Source organism: Lissotriton vulgaris, chromosome 9 (genome assembly GCF_964263255.1).
Source record: "Lissotriton vulgaris chromosome 9, aLisVul1.2, whole genome shotgun sequence".
In the NCBI taxonomy this organism is placed as follows: domain Eukaryota; kingdom Metazoa; phylum Chordata; class Amphibia; order Caudata; family Salamandridae; genus Lissotriton; species Lissotriton vulgaris.
The window spans coordinates 285,903,714-285,931,587 of record NC_141697.1 but is presented as its reverse complement, the minus strand read 5'-3'; the positions used below and the strand labels follow the sequence as shown (position 1 = coordinate 285,931,587).

The following is a 27,874-nucleotide window of genomic DNA, read 5'->3' as shown; positions in this document are numbered from 1 at the left end:
GTGCTACATACTTGCTTTCACTGCATGAATTTGTAGAGTGAAGTACCCAGGACGATTTAAACGTGGCAGGTCACCACAGTCCTGTGACAGCCTGTTACTTCTCACAGTGTGACAATGGGACACTGCCTGTGTTAGACCTGGGAGATTCAATATCACTTCCTGGTCTTACTGCTGCATTCTTTGTACTCCACTTATTCAGGGCTGATCAACGCCCAGGTGTGCAAGCATTTCTGAAGTACAGGCTGGGCCAGGGTCGGATTGATAACGGGGGCACTTGGACAATGCCCGAGGGGCCGGGGTCCAAGTTCCAACTGTGGGCTGCTTTTTGAGCAATCTGGGGGGCGATTTGTACGGTGTCTCCGTTCGAATACCGCCAGCGGCCCAGTGGGTGTCTGAGTGGCCTTTCTGGAGGGAGATGGAGGCTCATTACCTCCCCTTTAGCAACAGCAGAGGTGTCACTCTCTTTCTGTCACTGGGCCTCCCATTAATGTAGGCATACTGAGCGGGCCAGGGGGCCTGAGCAGAAGTGGCTTCACTTGTTTTCAAGTGTGTTTCACTAGTGTAAACTAATGCGTGCATTTTTTTTAACTCCCCTCCCCCCCCCCTTTTTTTTAAATATAAAATTACGCTGAAGCAGTGATTTGAGGAAAGGCATTATGCAAATGTGGGCCGATTTTTTTTATTTTTTGCGTGCCCAGGCCGATTTTTAATCCCAATCCAACCCTGGGCTGGGCTCCTCCCCATCTCACATGATGTTTACTAGAGCCTTTCAGGGGTCTACTATACCCAAGCGTTATCCGTTACCTGTGACTGCACTTGGACACCTTTGGATGATTCTAGTACTGTTGGCAGATGAACGACCCTACTATTGGTTTACAGATATTTACAATATTTCTTGATTTCAGTGCTTAATTTGAGCCAGTGGTTTCCGGTGCTCAGCACCTGCACTGAATTCTCAACACTGACGCTTGACATTCTGCCACAAGTTAGTGCTGTGTGGATAATTTAGAGGTGACCACAACAACAGTTCATTATTAGTTCAATATACATTAAAATTACTATTACCTGCCGCCCAAGCCATTCTTAAAGCTTTGTGGCCTGAAATAGTACACACTGCCACATTTGTAGGAGCCTGATGGTTGGCAGTTGTGTTGTTATTATCACTGGCAGCATAGCCGGGGCAATGTGTGGTGCAAGCTGCAGTGGCCTCCTGACGAGAGCCCTGGCACTTATTTATTTTTACAAATTAAGCACTGATGAAGCTTATGCACTTAGGAACCTAGATTGATTAGTGAGATGCCTTCTCCTGCTAGGGCCTCCAGTAGGATACGTTTCCCTGATCTTATCATAAAGTAAGTCATCCAGATAGAAAATCCCACCTTTGCCCTTTATTGATTCAGGGGTTGCTTACTTTAACTGCTTCACTTAGCCTTTTCACGGTTGTTTATTGATCTTTCTATCTTCTTTAGGTTTCTGAGCGGGTGGAAAGGAGGCTTCAGGAGCTGGAGAAGGAAATGCGCTTGGAAAGGCAGCAGGTTGAGCGGCGGCAGGACCACCTGGGTCAGATGTCGGTGCAGCTGCAAGAGGTACGGTGGGGTAATGCCTCAATTGTCCATCAGGATGACTGGTCTATCAGGCTTGGTTCATAGTTGTCCAAGAGGCCTAGTTTAATATAAATCTGTATGCTGTTATGGCCAAAGGGTGGGAATTTACACTGTCGTGTGTAGGAACTCCCCATAATGGTATATTTGATAGTGTACGTGCAATAAATATGTGCATCTGTAGTTATATAAGTGCAAATATGCAGAGGTGTTTCTGAGGCGGTCCTACGCAGCTATTGTGAAAACAGATTTTTACTGTTATCATATCAATGTATATTAAAACATAAATTGAACAATTTGGCTATTCTCTCTCAATGATAATTTTTTTTGTAATTTGGAAAAAAGTGTCCCAGAGGCACATACAGTGTAGAAAGGGATACCTCTTATGGGTGGTTTTAAAGGTGCATGTGACCTAATGAGCTCACAATTAGCTTTTTTCATCTGGATCAAATGTTATTTTCCAAAAGCACTTATGTTCCCCAAAGCAGTGTATGTATTTATGTTTGTGTGTGTGTGTGTGTGTGTATGTATATATATATATATATATATATATATATATATATATATATATATATATATATATATATATATATACATACATACATACATACATAGAAAGAGAGAGAAAAGACTGTTACATTCTTCAGTTCCTCCTCATTGGCATTTGTTTCTTCAGTTCCCTCCACTGCTTAAATGTATGATTCCCTCATGTCTGCTTGTCATTATTTTCCCCTATAGTTTTTCTCAATAAAAACAATCACTATAAATAAATTACAATTGCTCATTTATAGGAAAACAACAGTACTAATTGCCTGTTTGTCTCTAAACATTGGGTGTTATCACCTGGTTCATCAATCCTCACTTAACGATTTTGGAAATAAGAAGCACTGGGTTAAAACGAAATTTGAACTGTAACTTGGTGTTTACATACTAATATCTGGACTTAATATTAATTTGCTTCTAGTTCAAAGTATCCTAGGTATTTCATACCTGACTATTCTGGTAATCGTTTCCTGTAGGCACCATAAGGGTTCCATGTTTCTGACCATCGTGTATCTTTCCCCCACTTTCATCTTACTGGTTCTACCCATACAGTTCTGTTCACAGACACTTTTCATAGTTAAGCTCCGCATTACTTTAATGTATATTCTTTCATTGTCAATTCTTCATTTTTTTACATACCATAAATTTGTTAGATTTTAGTATATTTTTCGTTTCTTATATCTTGACATAACCTGGTTACTACTTATTTTGTCATAATTTGAACTGTCCATGTTTTTACAGATAAATTTGTCAAACTACTGCATTTTATTATTTTTTGTATATTTACACCTTAGAAGTGTCTTACAATTTTAGACTATGTTACATTTTTGTGTGTAAGGCGTTCGACAAATTCTCCAGCATTAGATCCTTCTTGGGATTTTGTATCATTTCGCTGAAAATCAAACATGAAGAAAAGGATCAGACACATTTTTATATTCAAACATGAAGAAAATGGTTCGGACAATTTGTTCTTTTAGAATGGCTTTTACCAGGTTGACGAAAGCAACCTGCATAAAGCCATTCTTTAAAAAACTTTTGTTTCTTTGTTTGATTTTCGTTTTGTGCTTTTGATAGGGGGGGGGGGGGGGGGGGGGGTTGGGGCTGATTTCCCACCCCCGTGAAAGTCAACTTTTTTCCAAGACCTTCTTCCCTGCCTTCCATGCTCCTTGTAATACTCACTTTCTGTTTTGGTCGTTCTTTATTTTTTTTTACAAACTCTTCACTCCCTCTCTTGCTTTACTCTCTAGTACAGTGCAGTATATGTGCCCAAAGAATGTAAATCAAATGCTACTAGTGGGCTTGCAGCATTGATTGTGCTACCCACATGAGTAGCCCTGCCAACATGTCTCAGGCCTGTCACTGCAGTATCTGTGTGTGCATTTCTAAACTGCTATTTCGACCTGACAAGTGCACCCACTTGCCTGGCACAAACCGTCACTTTTATTTCATGTAAAGCACCCCTAAGGTAGGTCCAAGTGTGGTGGTGGGCCTCAGCAAGGCCTACCAGTGCTAGGGGTTCGCCCTTCTCTGCACATTGCCTCAGACCAATAGGATAGAAGTTGGCACAGAAACTCGAATAGAAAATACAACGTTTATTAAACCTCATGAGGTGGAGCTACATTCACACAACACCCTTCAGCAATGTATGAAGTAGCACACTGAATGGAAAGAGCTTGGTCCTTTTATACCCACACAGGGGCTCAAATGAAGGCGGTACAAGTACAAGAGAAGGTTTCAGGTACATATAAGGTCATACAGAAAATGCACAGTCAACAAGTGGGAGGAGCTAAGAGTTGCTAATTCTGGTGAACACATCCTGACATTTACAGACTAGGGACAGCTGCAAGCTCAACTGAGCATGTGCAAAACAGAAGAGGTTAAAAATAACCTGTCTCTAGGCAGATTTCAAGAGCAGACAACAGCAAGGTAGGTCCGAGCACATGGCACGCACGTGGTAGCACATGGCAAACAAGATGGCTGGCAGAAATACAAAATGGATTCCACAAAACAGACAAGATAACTTCTAAATACACGATGGCTTCTGCTAATGCTAAACCAATCGCTGCAAAATTACAACACAAGGTAGCCCCATAAGGAGGGTGCAGTGTATATATTCTTTTATTAGTTTGGGTTAAGAAAATCATAAATAACCAGTACTACATCGTACACATCATATCATTACATCATCCTATATATATGTTACATCAGTCATGTATGCCAGATCATACTATGTTCAACCCAGTCAATATAGATATGCAGACAATTTCAATATACCATGTTCCCTTTGGAAGTATTAGTTTGCTGTTCTATTTGCAAGAAGATGCAGTGTAAATGGTACCCACACATTCTTTGGTATCGACCCCACAGGTAACTTCTTTGTGTATATGTTTAGTTGGTCCCTACAATATGCCACGTCTACCAGCCATTTGTTAAGTTTAGGTGTCGATTCTCCACCCCCTCCCCTCCCCCAGTTTAGCGATACACTTCTTTTCACCAGTATTAAGGTTAGCGCCACAAGTGTTCGGTTGAGAGGTTAAAAAGCATTAACAAGGCCAAGTAGACAAAGATGCAGAGTTACTTGTATCCAAAACCGTTGTATCTTATCACATTTTCAGGCCATGTGCCTGAAATCTGCTTTAAGGGTACCACAGGGCATGCATCGGGAGGACTTTCGCAGTCCGAATCTGTGTAACTGTAATGGTGTGTCATATAGTTGTTGTAGGTATTAAAAGTGTATGATCCTTAAGTTACAATTAGCCATTAACCTTCTGGTGAGAGTGCAGCAAAATGTCCATTCCTTTAGCGACAATGGTGGAGTCAGCACGAAATCCCATTAAGAGTGTCTCTTTGTGCCGCGGTATATAACCTAATTATCAGTCGTTTGTGTGAGCTGCTATTGAGTAAACATTGTAGTGACCTTGGTGTGGGTGGAGCATCCTGAAATTGAGGATATAATGTTTTCATGGCTTTCCGTAGTCGGTGGTATGTGAACACCACAAGTGGAGTGCTGTGGTGCGTTGCTAATATTGTGTCCAGTGAGATAAACCTATCCTCTTAGAAAATGTCTTCCATTGTCACTAACCGTGCTTCTGTCAATCTAGCGAGTGATTTAGATTCTTGCGTTACTGAGATAGCTGGATGGTGGAGTAGGGGCATCGCCAGTGCATACAGTTGCATCTTCCCTGCTTTCCTTCTCAGCTCCTGCCAGGCCTTTATAGTACTATTTATTGTGTTTATTTCCTATCTGGGGACCTCATATCTCACATATAGTAAGATGGCTTTCAGCGGTATTTGATATACACCATCACTTTCAATCGCTATATTCGGCAGGTAGATTGGTGGGAAATGCCAGTAATGAGCAAAATGCGCCTGTGTGCATAAAAAATACAGGTGCATATCTGGGGAGCAAAATCCCCCCCTGTTCATAGGGCCTAGTGGGCGTATCGCAGCTACACCGAGGCTGCTTACCTGCCCATGCAAGTGTTATTAAATGGGATAACAATATCTTTAATTCTCAACACTGACGCTTGAAAGTCTTCCACAAGTTAGTGCTGTGTGGATAATTTAGAGATGACCACAACAACAGTTCATTATTAGTTCAATTTACAGTGAGACCAGAGTATCTTTCATATTTAATATTCTCCCGTATGAGAGGGGCTAGTCTCTCGGCTGGATCCCAAATGTAACGTACCATATCATTTGCATAGAGGGAGATGATGAGGAAGCGTCTTTGGAATGCCAGTGCTGTGTTTGCATGTTTTTGACATATCATACACGCCAAAGGTTCTAGCGCCACAGCAAAAAGTATTGGCGACAATGGGTATTACTGCAGCGTTCCTCCGCAAATCTTCATCAATGCCGAGGTATTGCCATTAATCTGCAGTGTAGCCACTGGGTCTGTATATAATAGTCGTATCCATTGTGGGAAGGTTTTGGGTATTCCTACTCGATGTAGCAGAGTGAACATATACTTCCAATGGATGGAATCAAAGGCTTTAGCAGCATCTAAGACAGCTGTTGCCTTAACCTTGGGGTCCAAACAGTGTTCTTAGATTATTCATGGTGGAGCGGTCAGGTACAAAACTTGATTGATCCGGCTGCATTAAGGCTGGGAGTAGAGGTTGTAGCCTAGTGGTTATAATCTCTGCTAATATTTTGGTGTAAATATTTAGCAACAATAGTGTCCTGTATGAACTTCAGTTTGTAGATGTCTTGCCCGGCTTTAAGAGAGTTATTATGAGTGCTTCATGCAGGGTTTGGGGCAATATCTGTTTCTCATATACCTCTATATATACAGCATGCAGGTGCTGGGCTAGTAGGCCCGCAAACTCTGTGTAGAATTTGCTAGCAGTCCTGTCACTGCCAGATGCCTTGCCATTTGACAGAGCAGCTATGGCTTCTCATACTTCGTCTAGGGTGATGGGCTGGACCAGGAATGCCCTTTGGTAGAGCCATGCCTTAGTTATTTTATCAAAGTATGTTGCAGTTTCTGCAGCAGTCGCAGCACACCGCGGGCCATATTGATGAGAGTAGTACCTCCGAAATTCTGCAATAATATACTGGGTATCGTGGAGCAGCACCCCCACTTGAGAGTCTATTCACACTATATAAGTCTGTGCACGCTGTTTGTTGATTTTAGAGGCTAGACTATGGCCTGATTGGCCACCCTCCCATATGACCATGCCTTCCAGTCTATGGACATATGTTTTACATCCTGGGCAGCAGTGTCATTATATTCAGTAACCAGTACTCTTATTTCTGCTAAGGTACTGGCTAAGGTGTTCACTTCAAAACGTCTCTCTAGATCTTTTAGTTTATTCTCAATAGTTGTCATCCGTGCGTGGAGGGCTCTCAGCACTCCTGCCTGTATTCCCATACATACTCCTCTAATTGTGATCTTGAATGCCTCCCATTATGTGCCTGTGGTCTCGACCGAGCCCTTATTCTTAGCAAAATAATGTATAATTGCCTCTTTATGCTGGTTCTGAAAACCAGATCCAGTAGAAAGGAGGCCTAGAGTCTCCACTGGAACTGCGGGGGGGGGGGGGGTTCATGGGTATGCTCATCTCTAACAACACAGGGGAATGAACTGACAATCATTCACGCACACAAGGCACTTCACAAGACCGGCCCAACCTACCTCAACAGACTGCTCTCCTTCTACACCCCCAACCGCCAGCTATGCTCCGCCGACCTCTCACTCGCCACCGTCCCACGTATCCGAAGAACAACCACTGGCGGGAGATCCTTCTCCCACCTCGCAGCCAAGAAATGGAACACCCTCCCACTGAGCCTACGACAGACCCAAGACCTGCTTACCTTCAGGAGGATACTAAAGACCTGGCTGTTCGATCAGTAGCGACACCCCCCACCCCCGTGCCTTCAGACCCTTGCTGGTATGTAGTGCGCTTAACAAATGGCCGATTGATTGATTGATTCATTGGGTCAATGGGATACACGCCTAACCTATGTGTTGGCCTCTCTTGATACCAACCAATAGTCCAGTTTAGACTGTGTTTTATGGGCTGATGAAAGGTGTGTCCCCTCTCTAACAGATGGGTGTTGTGCCCTCCACATATAAATCAGATTATGTACTTCCATTATGTCCGAAGGTGAAGTGTATTTAAAAGGTAGGACGTGTACAGTTGTGTTTTACATGTCCTGGTAGTGAAAAACGGTTACATTTGTTTTTCACTACGGCAAGGCCTATCTCTCCCATAGGTTAGCATTGGAGCTGCCTTGCAAAATCTTACACGTGTATCCTCCAATTGGGTGCTGATAGAAAATTGGAATTTGGTGTCTCTGGACCTACTGTTCCTCTGCTTGTCTCTGAATACACGTCTGGGTCAGGATGACAGTTGGGATGTTTGTTCATTTACTCTAGACATTCACACAAAGGGAGCTGAGGTGTACCCTGCATATCCTGATGGCCCATCACCAGGTTGATGGGTCTTCCTGAGCTAGAGTGGTGTGAGGAGTTTACACTGACACCTGAATAAAGCTCTGCCTGTCCTCACACAAAGAAGGCTCCACCCCTAAAGTGTTTCTAGGCCCAGGGCATGGAAAGGCAGGGTCTTGTGCACTACAAAGACTTTTCTTTGAAGTTGCCTACTTCACAGGCTTAAATGGGTATAAGTACTGGACGTGTAACACCAAATACTCAGAACACTTCTGGGTTGAGGACATTCTGCCAAGAAGAAGATATAGATAGCTGTCCGGAGTCTGCCACTTTGTTGTGTGCCTTGCTGTGCTGGCCTGCTGCTTCGGTCTTGTGAGTGAAAGGACTGGACTCCATATCCTGCTCCCAAGGTTCTCCAAGGGCTTGACTTCAGCTTACCTCCTGTTAAGAAGTCTCAGGGCAATCAAAGACTACACCTGCTGCACCTGGGCTCCTCTGCTTGGAGTCCTAACTTGCTAAGTGGTACCAAAATCAGTTCCAGGGCACTTGGAAGTGAGTTTGCTGTGTTCATCAAGACAAAACTGGTACATCGACTTTGATTGTGGCTTCGGAGCCGGTGCGTTTCTTCGACACTGCGCCGCTGACCGCACCAGAGCTGTGGTCCCCGCTGAGTGCAACAACCGTGATTTACAACGTAGGACCCCGCTGTCGCAGTACCTTCGAAGTCCCACCACAGCATGAGTCCCGAGTGCTGTGTCACTGATGTCCATGGCACCCGACTCCGACTCTGCTTCAGCACCTTTGGCCAAGTGTTGTGACATTGACACTGTGAAGTTAATATCTTGCAACTTGACCTTCTGAGCTTCATTGACCCCACCAACGCCTCTCCGCCAGTGCCGCATCCCCCCCCTACAACAGTAATGAACCGATGGATCACCCCCCCACCCCCTTGCCTGGCAGTAAGGAACTGACGCCTCACCTGCCCTGTAGCAGTAAGGAGCCTGACTTTGCACCGGCTTCAGCAACACCTTACCTTCCTGACGGCGAGCAACATTTTTGTTTCTAATTGTTTTACAAGGTACTGTAACAGGGGTCCGTGTGACTCTGTAGCCAGCCCGTGCTCCATCGCGGTCGACGTCGAACTGTTGGATTCGACTTCGCCAAGCAGGGTGTCGAGCCCCAGTTGGAGCTATTGTGTTTCTAAGCGCTATAACAGCATTTAATCCTTGAAATTTCGGATCTTTAATTGTGTATGGTGGATTTTTGTCTTTCTGGTCTTGTTTTACTCCAATAAAAAGTTGGCTATTTTCTAAACTGGTGTGGAGTACTTTTGTGGTGTTTCCACTGTGTTACTATGTGTATGTACAAATACGTTACACATTGCCTCTGATATAAGCCTGACTACTCTTGCCAAGCTACCAAAAGGGTGAGCACGGGTTATTCTGAGGGTGTAACTTACTTACCCTGTCTAGAGTGAAGGTCCCTGCTTGTACAGTGTGCAAACCACAGACCACCATTTCTAACAAACATGTAGCCCATATATAGGGTGAACATGACAACTGACTTGCATTTGACTTCTGCCTGTTGCCCAATCTCCAAACAAATGCACCAAGAATTAAAGACAAACTGTTAACCTTTGATGTAAAACAGGAGAAATAAATAGATATCCTTCCAGTGGCTGAATTGCACAATCCAACAACCGAAAACTTGGGATCAGTCCCAGCTTCCACTCTTGATCAAATTGTGTGATCCTAGGCGTCACATGTCTCTTGTGTTTAATTTGTGGACTGAACTGATTCACCGGAAGCCTCTCTGGAATGACTGAGTGCGCTGAGTGAGGCATTTGGCCTCAGTCCAAATGCTTCTAGAGAACTGATTCTGTAAACAGGGCCCTTGCATTCAGTGCCAGCCCCCTTCTAAGCACTTTCCACTCTGAAGAGAAGAGGCTTTTGCCAGATGAGCAGAGAAGGTGTGAACCAATTGAGGGAATTTCTGTTTTTGCTGAGATGTTTGGCACACTTCACCATTGGTGCATTTGTGGGAGAAGCCCAGATTCTGGAAAGTGCCTCGGAGTAGAAGGTGAGCTGGAATACTGAGGGTGAGGTGGGGGAGCCAACAAATTAACAATGAAAGCCGAGCCAAGGAGTTGGCTTGGCTCCAAGAGCCTGTACATGAGTTGAAACTTGAAAGTAGTATGGAGCTGAAACTTGAAAGTATTTGGTATGTAACTTGCAACAAACATCATGTAACAATATGAGGAAAGTTTCTGCAAAATGCAAACAAATGTATATTTATAACATGCAAAAATCACCTTAGTGCATCAAATTATATCACCGAATTAGGAGGTATTTCTTAAGTTATAGTTTTCCAGCATTAATTTAGACCCCCCCCCCCCCCCCCCCCTCCACACACACCCTGTGCCCTGACAACATTATCGGTAGTAAAGTAAGAGGCAAGACAATTGTCATATATACCCTAATATAGCCTAGCTTCTTTTTATAGATGGAGCAACATTACAATAGTATGTATGGAATGAAGTAACCCCTGCAGCACATTATAAGAATATTGCAAGTCACCAAGGAAGTCGATGACTATATAGTGGAATGAGGCTGATGGCCTTGTTTCTTTGTAAGGCCGTGGGACTTTGAGGTGACTTTTAATATCCTTATAGGGTAAGGGATACTTTATTCCTTATAATACTTGTTCACACCATAAACTTTCCCACAAATGCCTTAAATCATTAGCATGTTGCATATTCATATAGAAGAGATATTTTTGTAGACATGAAGAAGAAAAGTAGAATCTGTATTCCAAAGCAAAACACATAAAAAAGCAGCTAAATATGTTGTTGCAAAAATATAATAGAATCAGTTTAATGAGTCAGATTTAAAAAAAACTTTGTAGCTCAGAATCTGTAGCAATCGATCAATTCCATCTTTATTTCGGTTCAAAGAACCATAAAAGATCATAAAATTGTATTTACAATGAAACAAAGTAAAATGTAGTAAGACACAAGTCCTTTCATCCATGCTTCGTGGTGGTCAAGCGGGCACTGTAGCCAGCTGTCTTGGAGGAATAGTGCTGATGCATGGGCAGAGTCCATTGTCGTCTGCCTAGGAGCAGGTATGGAGCAGTGCTGATATAAGGCCTCCAACCTGGCGTTAGAGCATAAAGGCAAACAGTGCACAGCCTTTCAACAAGGAGGTGCCACTTCAGTGGGAGTTGGTGCAAGACCTCTCTTCGGGATTAGAGTTGCAATGGGAAGCGAAGCAACTTCTCAAATGAGAGCAGGAGTTGGAGAAGAAGAGGAGGATAAATACGAGTCACACCGTGAGTACACGTGTGTTTAGTATATGCACACAAAATAGCAACTTGTCTCACTTGGAGTAAATATGAACATGACACCAAGTTTAGCAAATTAGATAATAGTGCTTGCGTCTTCATAAGCCAGTTCACATATGCTATATTTCAGTGCTTAAGTGGGATGACAAAGTTGAGGGCAAGAAGTGAGATGGTCGCTAAAAGGTGTTGCTATAGCATACCTAGGAATCATTCGGAGAGGTGTGGCACATTTAATTGTGTATGCTAAATATCCTGTGCTTGACATAGAGTTCCACCTGAATGGCATTTGGGTGCGTAACTGTGAGTTGCTGTTCTTGCATCCAGACATATCACACTTCAACCAACACAAATCTGAACAAGGCAGACCTATTGGGTTTTCCAGTGCTTGTTCGCTGAGTCTCCTAGAATAATTTAGTTTGTTGTCATCTTGGATAGTCTGCTTTTCACTTCACTTAGTTCCCAAATAATGAACATTGAAGAATGTCTACACTTTTTAATTTCATTTATCCTTTAAGTAGCAAAAAATGACTTTTTATGGTTAACAGTTCATAAGATTGGAAAATAAAATCCCACTGCTTTGTTATGGCGATTCAAAATCTGTAACTTGCAGAGGTTCCGTGATCCATATATGTCACGCACTATGCTCTTACGGAGTTGTTGCCACCAGTTTATAACAGTGCGTGGTTCTTCTCTTTGGGAATTGCATCAGTCTAAAAATAGAAATTGATCCCAGAACCTGCACTAACCAAAATTTGATAGTTCATTTCAAAACTCCATGTTCACGGTGGCCAATCTCGGAGTCCTAACTAAAGGAAAAAGTCAAGGTTTCCAGTTATTCCAAAGCAATGATCAGCCTTTGTTTCAGTTCCAAGACGACAGTTCAGAGTGCTCAATCCCAATCGCTGAGGCACAATTTGGACAATTGCTTACAAGACGGGCTGCTTGATCATTGTGTACCTGGTAGCCATTTGCTTGCAAGGTATTGACCTGGTTCAAGATGAGATCTCCGCTCCAGTCCAGCCATTGATTCACCAGTCTCTGTCGGTTAATTATCATCCAGGTCCTCTGTACTTTGTGATTGGTATTTCAGTGGAATCCAACATTATGGTATTAACCAATGACTTTACTTGATTTTTAGTGACGTGTAATTGCTTTCTTCCCTTTACCTCCTCTGCGCTGCTACACGCTTTAATATTGGTTTGAAAGTTCTAGCGACAGGGATGGTTTTCTTTCCTTTTTTGAAACGGTGTCAGAATTATACCCACTGGAGCGCCGTTAGCTCAGGGTTGCATCCAGTCGGAGTCATTGACTCTCTTGCTGGAAGTGAGCGGGAGGTATTTCACAATTCATGGTTATGTCAAGTTTCCAGTCCAAAATGGTGGTGTATGGGTGCCGCATAGTGCTTTTCTTATATTCTTCTTGGAGGCTCGTTGTAGGGGGTAGTGAAGAAAGCCTTTCTCCCGTGGAATCAGAAGCATCTCTCGGGTTCTCTCAGCACTCTTTTGTTGTGTTTTCTCCTCTGGCTTCCTGTTACTGCTAGAGTTCAAATCCAAATACTGTGCCTTGTGATTGCTTTTTGGCTCTGCTGCTCCCTTATTGAAGCTCTGCCTTACTCCACACCATACCACTGCCCATGCTTCTTAGGATGAGGTATCTCCTTCTACAGGGAGTGGGAGGTTGCACCTTTTCTGTTCTTGTGTCCACTCTATGAAATGCAAAAACAACAGTTGATGGACAGAATGCAAATCAGTCTTGACCCTGTGCCCCATAGGAACAGTCGAGCCCGAACTGCCAAGCCAGGTCCTCCCTGGACTGGAAACAAGCATCCTAGGACTGGTTTCAGGCTTTCAGCCCTCATCAGCCAGGATAGCTTGATTCCAGTGGCATGAAGAGCACGGGACTCATGTCTGTGCATACCCGCCCCACTCGGGGTGACAAATGCAAAAATAGCAGTTGATAGACAGAATGCAGAACAATGTCACACATTCACCCCAGTACAGAGATATGGGCCTAAATCCATCGTTTTTTTGCTCACCATGCCATTCCAAGTTGAACCTAGCCATATGCAAATCAGTCTTGACCCTGTCCCCATGGGAACAGTCCAGCCCGAACTGCCAAGCCAGGTCCTCCCTCTGAACTGGGGTGGCGGAGTGAGCTAAAGAATGATGATGGATTAAACCCAGATCAGTTGACTGGGGGCGAGTGCTTGCAATATTCAACACTCCGCCCATCATCCCCTTCGGTTTTTCTTCACTCTGTGGAATGCTCCTCTTCCTTATCTTCAATCTCTTCTGGATCTCCTTCCAGTTAGTAAAGCCATGAAACGTATTCTTGAGCTAACCTCTTGCAGCCAATATTTTGTCTACAGTACCCTCTTAGCTGCATGAAACCTTTCCGTGACTCTGCGCTCTACAAATATTAAATACTGCCCTTAACGCATCTGAGCAGATATGTGCCTTTGGGGTTCCCACGTGGCTGGTCACAGCACTGCTACTGTGTTAAGTAGCCTCCACTATAGGCAGTCTTCTCAAACCTGGGAATCCAGTGTGGGCCGGCACAACACAGCCACATATGGAACTGTGCAAAGACACACATAGACACACACACATCCACACATATAATACTGATCTCCCTTAAGCGAACAGCTTAGCGCCACTGCTGATTGAGTATTAGCGTTCAGGACTGCAGTATGCCTCGGATCTTAACCTATTTAACAAGCAAGCCATGGCTGCACCTCCTTCTTGGCTGCTTCGAATACTGAGTTCACTCCTGTAGTACATTGAATTTTCAGCACTCCAAATCCCCACATACAGAATCGGTCTAGCCTATAGGGTAATTATGCAATGCCCGATGGGCTGGTCTGCCAGCTCAGTTTGTGGGACGGTTTTTGGCTGTTTGTGGGCCAGTTTATGGTCTATTGGGCCGGTTTTTACTGTTGATTTCCCTGAAATTAAAACAAACATTACCTGAAGCAAGCTCAAATCCATCAAGTGTTTCATAACTTGCAATGCACTTGTACAGGGTTCTTTTAATAATTTTAAACTGCCCCAATTTGCAAGCTTGGACAACCATTTTAGCCATCTAGTTCACAAATGGGGGCCACTTTTATATTAGTGCCCAGGCTTATTTTCTGGGCCAGTCTGACCCTGCCCACTGCATATCTTGCTTCAGCACATGGCCTTTCTGCTTGTCCACATGATGCAGTCCTACAGTGCACATTGGCTACCTGTGTAGACCCAGAGAGCCCTGCTCAACTCCTCATTGGTTACCTGCATAGAAAAACATACAGAGCAATACTGCATTGCACAGTGGCTTGCTGCACGCCCGCACAATGCACTGCTACATTGCACGTTGGCTACGTGCCTGGATACCCACAGCAATGCTATGTTGCATATCTACTACCTCCGTGGCCACAGATGCCACTGCTACACTGCACATGGGATACCTGCGTGTCCACACATAACACTGCTTATGGGATAGCTGCGTGGCCACACAGAGCACTGCTAAGGTGCACATGGGATACCTGCGTGTCCACACAGAACACTGCACATGGGATAGCTGCGTGTCCACACAGAGCACTGCTAAGGTGCACATGGGATACCTGCGTGTCCACACAGAACACTGCACATGGGATAGCTGCGTGTCCACACAGAGCACTGCTAAGGTGCACATGGGATACCTGCGTGTCCACACAGAACACTGCACATGGGATAGCTGCGTGTCCACACATAACACTGCTTATGGGATAGCTGCGTGGCCACACAGAGCACTGCTAAGGTGCACATGGGATACCTGCGTGTCCACACAGAACACTGCACATGGGATAGCTGCGTGTCCACACAGAGCACTGCTAAGGTGCACATGGGATACCTGCGTGCCCACACAGAACACTGCACATGGGATACCTGCGTGTCCACACATAACACTGTTTATGGGATAGCTGCGTGGCCACACAGAGCACTGCTAAGGTGCACATGGGATACCTGCGTGTCCACACAGAACACTGCACATGGGATACCTGCGTGTCCACACAGAACACTGCACATGGGATAGCTGCGTGTCCACACAGAGCAGTGCTACACCGCACATGGGATACCTGCGTGTCCACACAGAACACTGCACATGGGATACCTGCGTGTCCACACAGAGCACTGCTACACTGCACATGGGATACCTGCGTGTCTACACAGAACACTGCACATGGGATACCTGCGTGTCCACACAGAACACTGCAACACTGCACATGGGATACCTGCGTGTCTACACAGAACACTGCACATGGGATACCTGCGTGTCCACACAGAACACTGCACATGGGATACCTGCGTGTCTACACAGAACACTGCACATGGGATACCTGCGTGTCCACACAGAACACTGCTACACTGCACATGGGATACCTGCGTGTCCACACAGAACACTGCTACACTGCACATGGGATACCTGCGTGTCCACACAGAACACTGCACATGGGATACCTGCGTGGCCACACAGTGCACTGCTAAGGTGCACGTTGGTTAGACACATGGATACCCAGAGCCCTCTTGCAGAGCGTGTCTATCAGCATGGACACAACGAGCTCTGCTGCATTGCACATTGGCTACCTGCATGGCCTCAAAGAGCTCTGCCATAGTGCCACAGTGCGTGCCTCATCTCCCAGTACATGCATGCCTAAACTTCTCGCGTGTCCCCACACAGCCTTGACCTCACTCTTACCAAACCGCGTTCACACCGGGGATTCAAAGTGGTCCACGCACCCACACTACTGTTTCTGCCTTCTTGTTGTTTTCCAGTTCTGAGCTGTGGCGTTTGACTTGAGTCTCGAGGACATGCCTTTAGAACAGAGTTGCGCCGCCCTCGTTAGAACTGCGCACTCTGTTCCCGGGCACTAATGACAGGGGCCTGGCACCGCGCGCGGCTGTTAAGAATCCGTCCGCCCCCTGCCACCGCCGGACCCGGCGTCCGTCATATTCATGAGAGGGGCGTGGCAGGCGGGAGGACTTGGGCCGCGTGAAAGCGTTTCCCGCCGTTTTAATAAACACGGCGGCCGCAACTAATTTTAGCCGATTTGTGAAAGTGGCAGGTAGCGTTCTGAGGCAGGCAGCTCTGCGCGGGGCCCATAAAGCAAGCCCACCATGCCTTATAAAACACCTCTCAAGGCACATTACGCGCGCTGCCGTGTGTGATGGCGTGTTAACTGCATGCAGACTTAGTGTGGCCATTAAAAAGCCATTTATGTCCTCGTAAAACCTCCTTAATGCTGTAGTAGACATCTTGAAATGGCCAGAACGGAGTGAGGGACGTCGGCGCCAGGAAGTGCGCGCGGTGCATGGATGCTGGGATGGCAGCGTGATGCCTGGCAGGAAGGGCTGCCATGGGAACTGATCGAGGGTCTCCATAGGAACTCTTCAGAGGGCCAAGAAGGACATAGGAGAGAAACTCAAAAGTGATGTGCCCTTCTCTTTTTTTAGTATGAATTAAGTGATTTAATTGGTAAATCTAGTATACATTATATGCTGTGCTTTAAATGGCAAAAAATAAGTGCAGGTACTGGGGTACTCCCAAATTCAGCCGTGAGCTAGGGGCGGAACTAGAAACAGGCATTTAGTGGAATTAAGATTTTCTAAATATCTAGGTGTGGGTTATTTTACAGAAACATTTCTGTCACCCATGCAGTATTCATTTTGTCCTTCCATGTAACTATTTAGTAACACTTTGCCTGCAGTGCCAACCAAAGAGCTGGTTCGTTCACAAAGATGTTCTAATTCAGATGGGAAATGAAGAGAGAGGTGGCTCACTCGGTCCCAGGGGGCTGAGCCTAGTCTAAGGAAAGCAAAGAAAGGTTCCCCTGGACTTTATAATAGTAGGTAGGAAACAACATCCAAAATTAATGTTCACTAACAACGGATTCTGCACCAAACATCCACTCTTCCTTCAATTCACAATATATTCCCCATTCTGGCATAGATCTATAACCAAATTAGAAAGTAGTGCTAATATATATTTATTTTCATTTTAAAAAAGCAGTGTAGACAAATATTTAATTGTATCAATACAAAATATTAAAAAGATCAGCTCCTACACAATTGTATATGGGGGACGCTAGTCCATTAAAAACATAAAAAGAACTTTTTATATATATATATATTTAGAGTAACATAGAACACGCGCTATGATATAATGCACTAGCACCCTGCAGAAAGAACAAGTTGTACCACATTAACCCCGCGCGCCCTTGAAACACAGTGCGAGGAGTGCTGACGAACGCGCGCCCGACAAGCAAAGCAATCTCTGGAAGCAACGCGCTCTTAACTTCCCCAGAGCATCCCCTGCTGCGCCCGCTCACAGAAGGGTCCAGTAATGCTAATACAAGGCGGTAATGACTAACGCGCGCCTCGGAAATCAAAACGTTTCGTGTGTGTTACCAACGCGCACATGTTATCCCGAAAGCATTCTCGAACTGCCCCCGTTATTACACGCGGCCTGAGTAAATAATTCAGCGCCGCTGGCCCAACACCTCGGAAACACAAATAAACAGCAAAATTACTCAATGGTGTCGTTTTACAAAACTCACCAGCGCCGAGGAATTTTCTCCAAAGACGATTTGACTCGTGCAAAGTGGCCAGATTAGGCATAAGCGAGGCACACACACAGCAACTGACAGGCAAGGGAGAAATGAGCAAATCACTAGGCTCATGTGGCAGGAGGGTTTCTATAGTAACGAAACAAAGCATGGGGGCGGATGATGTAACCAATTAACACTGAAAATGAAAGTAACTTGTTTATGTCAGTTTAAAGTGGACGACGCCCCATATTACCATGGAAACTGGGTGTGGCTAGTGTGTGATATGTGAAAAACAAGCTAAAATGTGCGTGGAAACAGGAGTGGAACATGCATGATGTAATGCAATGACTAAGGGGTATAAATACAATCACAGTCTGTCATGATGTTGTGAACAAGGCGGGTGCTTACCGCCGAAACGCGTCAAGCAGCCTCAATGAAAGAATAAATTTCTTTGGAATCAACTAAATTTTCACGGAGTCAGTGCCTTACTTGGATGAAAGAGTTTGGAGTGTTCCAGATATATATATATATATATATATATATATATATATATATATATATATATATATATATATATATAAAAACAGCGACACAACGTATTATAAACAATTCATAAAACCACAATACAAGACCCTAAGGCCACCAACAACCCAATAATAAAGTGGAGTTGTAGCCAGACTATCGATCCAAAGCTGATCTATAGTTAAAGGTAATTTCGGCAAACAATTTTTCTTTTTTGTCCTGAAAAACCCTTCAGCAGTGGATTCTTTGCAAGTGCGTCGACGCGTTTCGGTGGTATCTATACTTATTGCTCAACCACCTTCTTCAGGACTAACATAAATAGGTACAGGGTCTAATGTTCCAATTTATGCAATTGATTAATCTAAATAAGAAACAAATGTCAGACTTGTCTCCATATTTTGTACAAACATAAACAATGCACATTCCTATGATCCCCGAATACATGTAAATACATCAACTTTTTTCTATTAACGTTTCATTGTCTATGTTGCCTCCCTCATTTTTTCATCAACCGGACATCGTAATCATAAGCCAGTAACTTTTGTTTAACGCTGCCTTCCATTCTGGAATTCAAGGGTTTTTACAATTATCACCCCCTTGGAGTCCTCCCTTCTAGGAAATTAGTCCTCCCCATGCAGGTTGTACCACTTCATCCTCTCATACTCATTCACACACAGGCACTCCATTGTTATGTTTTGAAGGGGGTAATGAGTGTGTTTAGTATCAAGTCTTAGTGTCCTTAGGCTCAATCCTTATTTGTATAATCAGAAGCAAAAAGTCCTTGTTTTGTAGAAAAGTTACTCTTGATTTGTGTCGATAAAAACATGGACAGCCGACACGTGTTTCGCCCCTGTGGCGATTTGCGCCAGGGCTTTTTCAAGGCTATTTACAATGTTTTTTGTTCTGTCCAGTTCCTCGCGATAGCGGAAGAAGTAACAAGTAGACTGTCGACGCAGCACTTCAGGGATTCTACCCCCACAAATTTAAAAACCGGATTATATTTTGGAAATTCTTTTTCAAAAGATGAGGAACAGTACAGAACAAAAAATATTGTAAATAGCCTTGAAAAAGCCCTGGCGCAAATCGCCACAGGGGCGAAACACGTGTGGGCCGTCCATGTTTTTATCTACACAAATAAAGAGTAACTTTTCTACAAAACAAGGACTTTTTGCTTCTGATTATACAAATAAGGATTGAGCCTAAGGACACTAAGACTTGATACTAAACACACTCATTACCCCCTTCAAAACGTTATTGTCTAAAAACTCAAGTGGTCCAGAGTTTTTTTGAGTGTGTTACCGTCACCAAAACTATATGAAAACTGATGTGGACTTGGATTCTCCTGTGGACCACTCTCTCCCTGTAGAAAACTCCATTGTTATGTAATCTCATCCACTAACCATGGAATGGGCTGATTTCTGATGGTACATCCATGTCTTATATTCGGTTCTGATAAAAAAGAGTTCCACTCCTATATCCACTGGTTACGACTGGAAAGGTATAAAAAGATAAAAGGCCTTATTAGTTTCTATATCAATATTGAAGGGCCCTTCTCAGCAGTTACTCCAGTTTGAGAGGATGAAGTGGTACAACCTGCATGGGGAGGACTAATTTTCTAGAAGGGAGGACTCCTACAGTATGATCTGTGCCACTGGAATTATGCGGCATAGGAGGACAAATTTATGCATCAGGGTTGAACAAATTATGCGTCAAGAAAAGGCAAATTATGCTACATAATGCGGCACATTTTGTGATAGTATCACTTTATTATTTTATAATTTTTGCACCTCGTAATAGTGTCTGGGAATAGAGTTCACCTTATTAGTAACAAGTTAACACCCAAATACAGCAATAATCAACTTAAAGATGACCAGTCAAACTTTGCCAAGTTGTCAATTCTTTTGTAACTTTTGATCAGTTTGAGCTCGAAACTATTTTTTGTTAAAATCTGCAGCTAATGCAGCAGATGATGGATTACACAGCAAATACATAATTAAGCGAAAATCGCAGTAGCTGTAGAATATCATAATTCCAGTGGCCCTTAGTATGATTGAATATACTGGAGCAATCCAGCCCTCTGCAGACACAGGCCCCTTTCATCTCGCCTGAATTCATGTAAGTGAACCTCTGATAGAGGATTCAGCCATTCGTTATAGGCAGAGCTAATGCTTTGCGTTCTGAAGCTGCCGCACATACCCTCTTCACTCCCAGACGACCCACTCGTCGGAAGCAACGGAGCACATAGCGAATCCTGGCCTGCTGCCCTAATGAGTGCCGATACTCTCCTCGGCCAATGAGAAGTTCTGGCACTCAAGAGGGGACTATATCTGCAGTCATGCACAACAGTGTATGGTTCCTCACGCTACCTGTCAGAGTAGCGGAGTTCCTCAGATCATGAGATGAAAGTTTAGATTCTGTGATTATTTACTTGTCCATTTTTGCTGAATTTTCCAATCAGAATAAAAGCAATGTTGGGACGGAGAAAGGATCCCTGCATGGGCGCGGAGATAGTGTACCCCTGTCTCAAATTGATCATTGCATGGTGTAGCTTTTTGACCCCTGCAGTATCACACATACCTGCCATGTGTGTGCACTGGTGCCATTTTCATGACAATAAATTAGACCCAGGGCTAAACTCTGTGCCCAGGAGGCCACGCCATGTGCATCTCCCTTTTAGATGAACGTGGCTATCATTAGCTTACAGGACTGTAGAGGACCAGCAGTGGTGGCAGCCATATCAAACCTAGAAGCAGGACAGGCTGGATTTACCTGTTGCCATCTTGGGATAGTGGCCAACCAGCCTCTCTCACCTTGAACATTTGTTTGCTAGCCCTTTCAGCTGTGCCTTTCTCCAATCCATATGACACATGGATGACACATTTGTACATTACTTGTGTGTGTTTAGAAAATGCATGTGGAATGCGAATGACACTTTGTTCTATTTTGCAGTGCTACAGCCTTTTGAGATATGAAATGGAGGGTTAGAGAGAGAGGCCAGACAGATGTGGATAGAAGGGCTCGTCAGTGACATTCTAGGGGTCCTCTGTAGTAGGTCAGGAAGAGGAGTACTAATGAAAGGAGACAGAAGGCCCCTTTGAAGGCAGGGAGGGTCCATCTTCCCTTTCCTGGCTTTATATTTCTCTTGGAAGGCTGCCCCCCACAGCCTCTCCCAAACGGGATAAAAGGTAGTTACATAGAGCTGCCTCCCTCTCTCCTGTCATTATGCTCTTGTTTTTAGTTATTCTTGACTGCAGGCTCCAGCTCCCCACTGGCATTTGATCACCACTGCTTTCCTGTTCACACTTATGACAAAGACCATGTTTGGTCCAGTATGCTTTGAAATAGCAAAAGAGCAGAACTGCCAGAACCAATTACAGAGCTCAACTGATGGAATACACAAGGACTGGTTGCAACTTGGGTATAAAGATGGGGGCAGAAATCTTCAGCTGGTGTGCCAAGATTTCTTGACTAGGAGGCTCCTTTGAGCTTCAGGGCTGGGGTGGATACTGCCAAGTTCCCATTGCCACGTTTGAGAGTAGAAATCTGAGGAGAACTCGACTAGTCTGCGAGCAGGGGCTTCCTAGCTCTACTTAGAGGGAGAAAACTGACAGACTATTCATGAGTGATATTAGGGGTGCCCTATCATGAAGACCATGCCGGCAACCTTTTTGTAAAGTGTGACTCCCCCCGCACCCCCCTCTGCTTGGCCAGGGCTAGGACTGCAACATCCCCACTTGGAGGGCCTTGTAGGAAACACACCAACCGGTGTTCCACTGCCGTCATTGATCAGCAACATCGATAGGCATTGCCTGTCTGAAATAACTTCAGGTTTTACAATAAGGTACTTTGAAACTGCACCACAAACGAGAGGGAAGAGTGCACACCTACAGAAGGGACTGAAACTCTGTCAGGATAGCGCTTGTAAGAAATTGGGTTTTTGGTTCAGGGGGTTGGAAGCCCCCTCAGGCAACAACCACAATCCTTGGCAGGGTGAACCACAAAAGTCACTAAATTAACCTGTGCTGAATTCTCTGGTAGTTTGGCAAAAAAACAGTCCAGCTTAACCTAGAGACAATGTGTTAAGTATTTGACTATCACCGGGTATGCCGATAAAGGGGAGCACGCAGAGGGTCTTTTGCCATGCAGGTAAGGCAGCATTTGAGGCTTGAGAGTGAGTAATACATCACAATATGAAGGTGGACCCCGCGATTGAGACACTATTTTCTGTATCATCTGGCATACTTGCCCGAGGCCAGTATAAAGGTTTTTATAATTGCTGTTGCAGAGTGACGTCCCTCATTTTTTGTCATGACTAATGCCCGTGAACCCCTTCTGGGGTCCTTATTGGGCAGAAACATATTGACCTTGACCTTATAGGCAGTTTTCTTTCCAAACCCCCTGTCATTATTCGCTTTTATATCCTGTCAACTGGGGGAATCTGAATAAAGTGTTTATTTGCCCACCAGGAGATAGGCTTCTCTGCATTACTCCTTCCCATTTTTTGTCAAAAATAGAAAAGATTCTGCACCTCACTCTAACATCTATGTTCTTAAATCCACAACACCTCTGCTCCTCTCCATTGGAGAGTCATAGTCCATACCAGGCACCTTACGGTGCAGTTGTGAGGAGGGAACCCTATGATGAAGCATGTCCCCCTAGGGTTAGTGAGGGTTCTCGTCCTTAAAGAAGCATTCTCCAACAGACAACGATCCCTTGAGAGGTTTTTCCCTCCTTGTCTGTACCAGACATACTTCGGTGTGGTTTTACTAAAGTATTTATGCAGCACACTGACAGTAATAAAATGAAAACACAACACAAGAAAAATCCGAAACCAATTCAGAAAAGTAGAGTACATTTTAATAAATAAAATTACAGAATGACAAAAATTAAATCCGTAGAACCGGAGATATGTAATTGTAAAGTTTTTAGTGAAAATAGCCTCTAGAAGTATAAAGTGCCACTCGTGGTCTTCTAGTTGTGCTAGACCAGGGGAAAGTCACAAGTTCAGGCCGACCACAATGGAGCTCGGGTTGGGTACAGGGAAAATGTTAGTCCCACGGAAGAGTCACCTTCCGAGTCTGGCGCGAAGAGTTCTTTTATTTAGAAGAGGCCAGGAGGAGCGGCGTACCTTGGAGTTCGTTTTACGTCACAAACACTTTCCTCTTTTTTCACTCCTCACCACACCCTTGCTCATCTACAGGTTTAAGAATATCACTTTCTAACAGAAAACATACACACAACTGCGTGGTGTGCACGCCTACAAAATTTGGTATGCAGCTACTTCATACGCCGTTTTTAATTCTCCTTTAGTCATGCTGCACAGCATTGCTAAAATTCATTGGTACAGCCAATATGTCCCAAAGGCAAAGTCTATTCACTTTTTCAATACTTGTTCATTGCCTGCTTTCTCTTTATACTCTTCCTTTCTTTCTCATCCTCCTTCTTTATCCCTTTTTTGCCTTTCTCGCTCATCCTCGTGGGTCAAACTGTTGAAGGAAAACTAAGCCTCGATCCACAAAAAAGTGAGCGCTGGTATCCACCACCCGCAACTGCTGGCACGAATTAAGCACTGTTTACGAGATGTGTGGTTCAAACTGAGGAATCGAGGTTCGGTCGCTTGCCAGGGTAATTTTTAAAAATGTTGTTTCATTTGAAATAAAAGTAAATTTAAATTTCTTGTTTTATGGTTTCTTTAGATTGCGGTTGATGGCAATTTTCAGTTGGTATTGTTTGTTGTCATGACTCATTTATTTTGCTATAATTAGGGCATTATTACAGATTGGCTCTGGTGTACAGATATCGACAAAAAGATCAACATTTGACATTGGTTTACAACTGTTGTTTCTTGTGTCGAAAGCTAGATGTTATTGTGACTGAGGGTTGAGAGACGACCTTGTTTGAGAGATATCATGGTATGTAAACGGGTTGAAAGCCTTATAGGTGCGTGGTTAGGGGAGGAGCCGGTAGGTTTTCTTTTTTGTGGTGAGGTAGCTGGGCTCCGGTCTCTGAAGGTTCAGACTTAGCTCAAGCTGCCGCGGCGAGGAAGGTAACGATGAGGTACATTCATAATACCGCTTCCGCAGAATGTCCTTTTGGCCCCTTCTTAGGGTAATTACTGTAGTCTGCCTCCTTCTCGTTGTGCTTGAATATGCATACCATTTTGGCTTGTAAAACGTCCTTCTTTAATGGCACATTTTAAAGAAAGTGGCTGTTGCTTTGGATATAGGCGACATCTGAATAAATTACAGACACTTATCTCACTGGCAGAAAGCACCTCTAGCTGCCGTCGGGTTTTTACTTGGCATTTTTTCTTTGGCATTTGCAACAGCTCCTTGGTTATCTCAGAGACGACTTCTCCCCTCTCGCAGTGCCGAGGTATTAGCATTCCATGCTGCTATCCTTTTCCATAATGGAAAAATACACACTTAAAGGAGCAAAAAAAAAAAATTAAAAATGAAGAGATAGCGAAATTGTTGTTATTAAAGGTTTAAAGATGCCCAGGGGAGCCACCATTACTGTTCGGTGCAGTTACTCGTGATTTAAAGCATTTTAAGGCAATCTGAATAGCAGCGCGGGGCGCGCCGTCTGCTGATGACATATAATGGCTTTTAGGAGAACACGCTCTATCGCCACAATTAGGCAGCGCTATCAATTCGCCAGTTTTTTTCTTTCGCTCAAGTGTTTATATGTGCTCTGGTCACGTGGAAAACCACGTGGAGCTCTTAGGGCTTTAAAAGCACTCATGAAGATATCTTAGCTTATACTCTTTAGATACAGAATTCTAACAAGCATTGGCAAAGTCAATAGATCTCATCTGTGAGAGAGGTATTGGCTTTGCTATTGTCTTTTAGCCATGTTGTAGAGAAGCATGACTGTTGTTCAGCATGTCTAAAAGTTAGCAACATGGCATAGAGGAGAGTATCGTGAAGTGATGTAGGGTAGAGTGATGGAGAAAAGAATGGAGTACAGTAGAGTGATGTTGAGTGGTATAGAGTGACATAGAATGGCATTGTGTGGAATGCAGTGACGTAGAGCAGCATGGAATGGAATGCAGTGACGTGGAGTGCTGTAAAGTAGAATAAAGTGGCGTAGAGTGGAATGGCATAAAGTGGCATTGTGTGCAGTGGTACTGAGTGGCGTATAGTGACGTCTAGAAGAGTGGTGTAGATTAAAGTGGTATATAGTGCTGTAGGTAGCATTGTTTGGAGTGGAGTGGAGTGGAGTGGAGTAGAGTAGAGTAGAGTGCTGTGACTTTCCATTGAGTAGAATGGAGTGGCATAGAGTGGAGTGGCATAGATTAGAGTGGAGTAGAGTGTCACAGAGTTACATTGTGTGTAATGGAATGGAGTGGCAAACAGTGGAGTGGCGTAGAGTGGCATTGGGTGGAGTAGAGTTGGCGTATAGTGAAGTGGAGTAGAATGGAGTGGAGTGATCTAGGGTAGAGTGGCATTGTGTGGAGTGGAATGGAATAGGTTGGAATGGAGTGACAGAGTGGCATAGAGTAGAGTGGCATTGTGTGGAGTGGCATAGAGTAGTGTGGCTTAGAGTTGGGTAGAATAGAGTGGAGTAGTGTAGAGTATTACAGTTGTGGGTGTAAGTAACTAAAGAGTCTAAACGGCTGATGGGGTGAAAGCAACATACATTTGAAGCTGTATGTCTGTGCTAAAAGTAGGAAAGCACATTGCACATCCAGGAATAATACTGAAACGCTTACAAAATAAATTAAAACAGTGTGTTGCTAAATGATAAGAAAGAACAAATACAAGGAAGAACAAATGTACTTGGTTCATGCTCCAGGGAGGAGCTAACACAAGAAAGGAAGACAAGCCTACTGAGCTAAGCAGTTGAAAGATTGAAATTGAGAGTGACACTAAAACAACTAATTGCATACTGTGGGCAAGTTGTACGCCCACTGAATTGTAAGCTATACATCTCAGAGCACAGCACATGCGTTGTATAGGCGACACCTAAACATTTAATGTGTAACGTTACAATGCATACATTTACAACGCATACCTTCACAATGCAGTTTTTACATTGCAACAACCTTTACAACGCATTATTTTACATCGCATGCCATAACATCACATTTTTAGAAACTACCTTTACAACGCATTCCATTACATCGCATTATACCATTACAATGCATACCATTACATCGCATTTAAGGTAAGTGTTGGATAGTGTAGGGGTAATAATTGCTATTCTAACTCCAGTAAGTGCAACAGTAGGGTAAGTGTCAGATAGTATAATGGTACTATGCATTGTAATGGTATGTGTTGTAATGACTTGCGATGTAATGCCTGCGTTTTAGTGACATACGTTGTAATGATATGCGTTGTAGTGATATGCAATGCAATGGCTACGTTGTAATGACATGCGGTGTAAAGGATGTTGCGATGAAATTACTTAGTTGTAAAGGTAGTGCTTTTAGTATATGGTTTGGGCACCCCGGTTGGGCCCTATGTGTTTTTCTGTTCTACTTACCTATTTCTGAAGTATTTCTTGTGTATAGTTGATATCTCTGGGTAGGAGATATTTCAAGTTAGTGGCTAGTGTGTGCTAATAAATACAAAGTATTTTTTTACTCACATGGTGTGGTCCTTTCTTATTTTTTATTTTTTTTGAAAACCTTTATTTTGTAAAAAGAAAGTACAGTTACAGACCTACAACCACGGAGGCTGGTCAGTTGCACGCAACACCGGTAGCCCAATAATACACAGCTCATCAGCCGACAACCCGAGGGCCCGGCAGCGAAAAGTCACGATATGGTGGAAAGCATGTGGCAACAAGAGGATAAGTGAAAGGTTTTACAATTTATATTTTTTATGAATAAATAGCAAAAACTGAACACAAAAAAGAAGCGAGGCGGTACCCTGCAATGGAGTGACTGTCTCATACGGTAGGGGGAGACAAATGATTAATAAGCAGTGCGATGAAAGAGGAGAGATCCTGGAGAGGGGGGCGCCGAGAGCAAAACAATACGTCACATACAACGGGAAGCTAAGAATCTGAAACGCACAGTCAAGGGAAGTGAGATATATCAGGAGCTTCAATGAAGGGGGGAGTGCAGATCTCTCCATGGTACGAATTCCATATACCCCAGATCCTTCCCCATTTCTTGGGCCTACCACGGGAGACATACACAATTTTTTCTCTAAACATGGACCAGTCCATGTTTTCTTTCCAAGTTGAGACTGATGGTGCCCTCTGAGATCCCCACAATTGAGCTATGTCTCGTTTCGAAATCATGTTGCCCAGTGTGACCCATTGAGTCTGAGCAGCAGTGCAGTCATTTGACTCCCAAATATTCAACAGGCAGCGTCTGGCCTCAGGCAATAACTCAACACCGTCACTTCACCCATCACCGCATGCACTCGATTCCAGAAAACCACCATTTCC

The 27,874-nt window shown here is 44.0% G+C and overlaps 1 protein-coding gene across 1 annotated transcript in view; it reads left to right on the top strand.

Moving 5' to 3' along the window:
• CEP128 (centrosomal protein 128) overlaps nucleotides 1–27,874 on the top strand; it is a 757,252-nt gene that overhangs the window by 94,215 nt on the left and 635,163 nt on the right. The window contains exon 7 of the mRNA XM_086937589.1: nucleotides 1,470–1,586. Coding sequence (XP_086793715.1) covers nucleotides 1,470–1,586 — 117 coding nt within the window. The remainder of the gene's footprint in view (nucleotides 1–1,469; nucleotides 1,587–27,874) is intronic.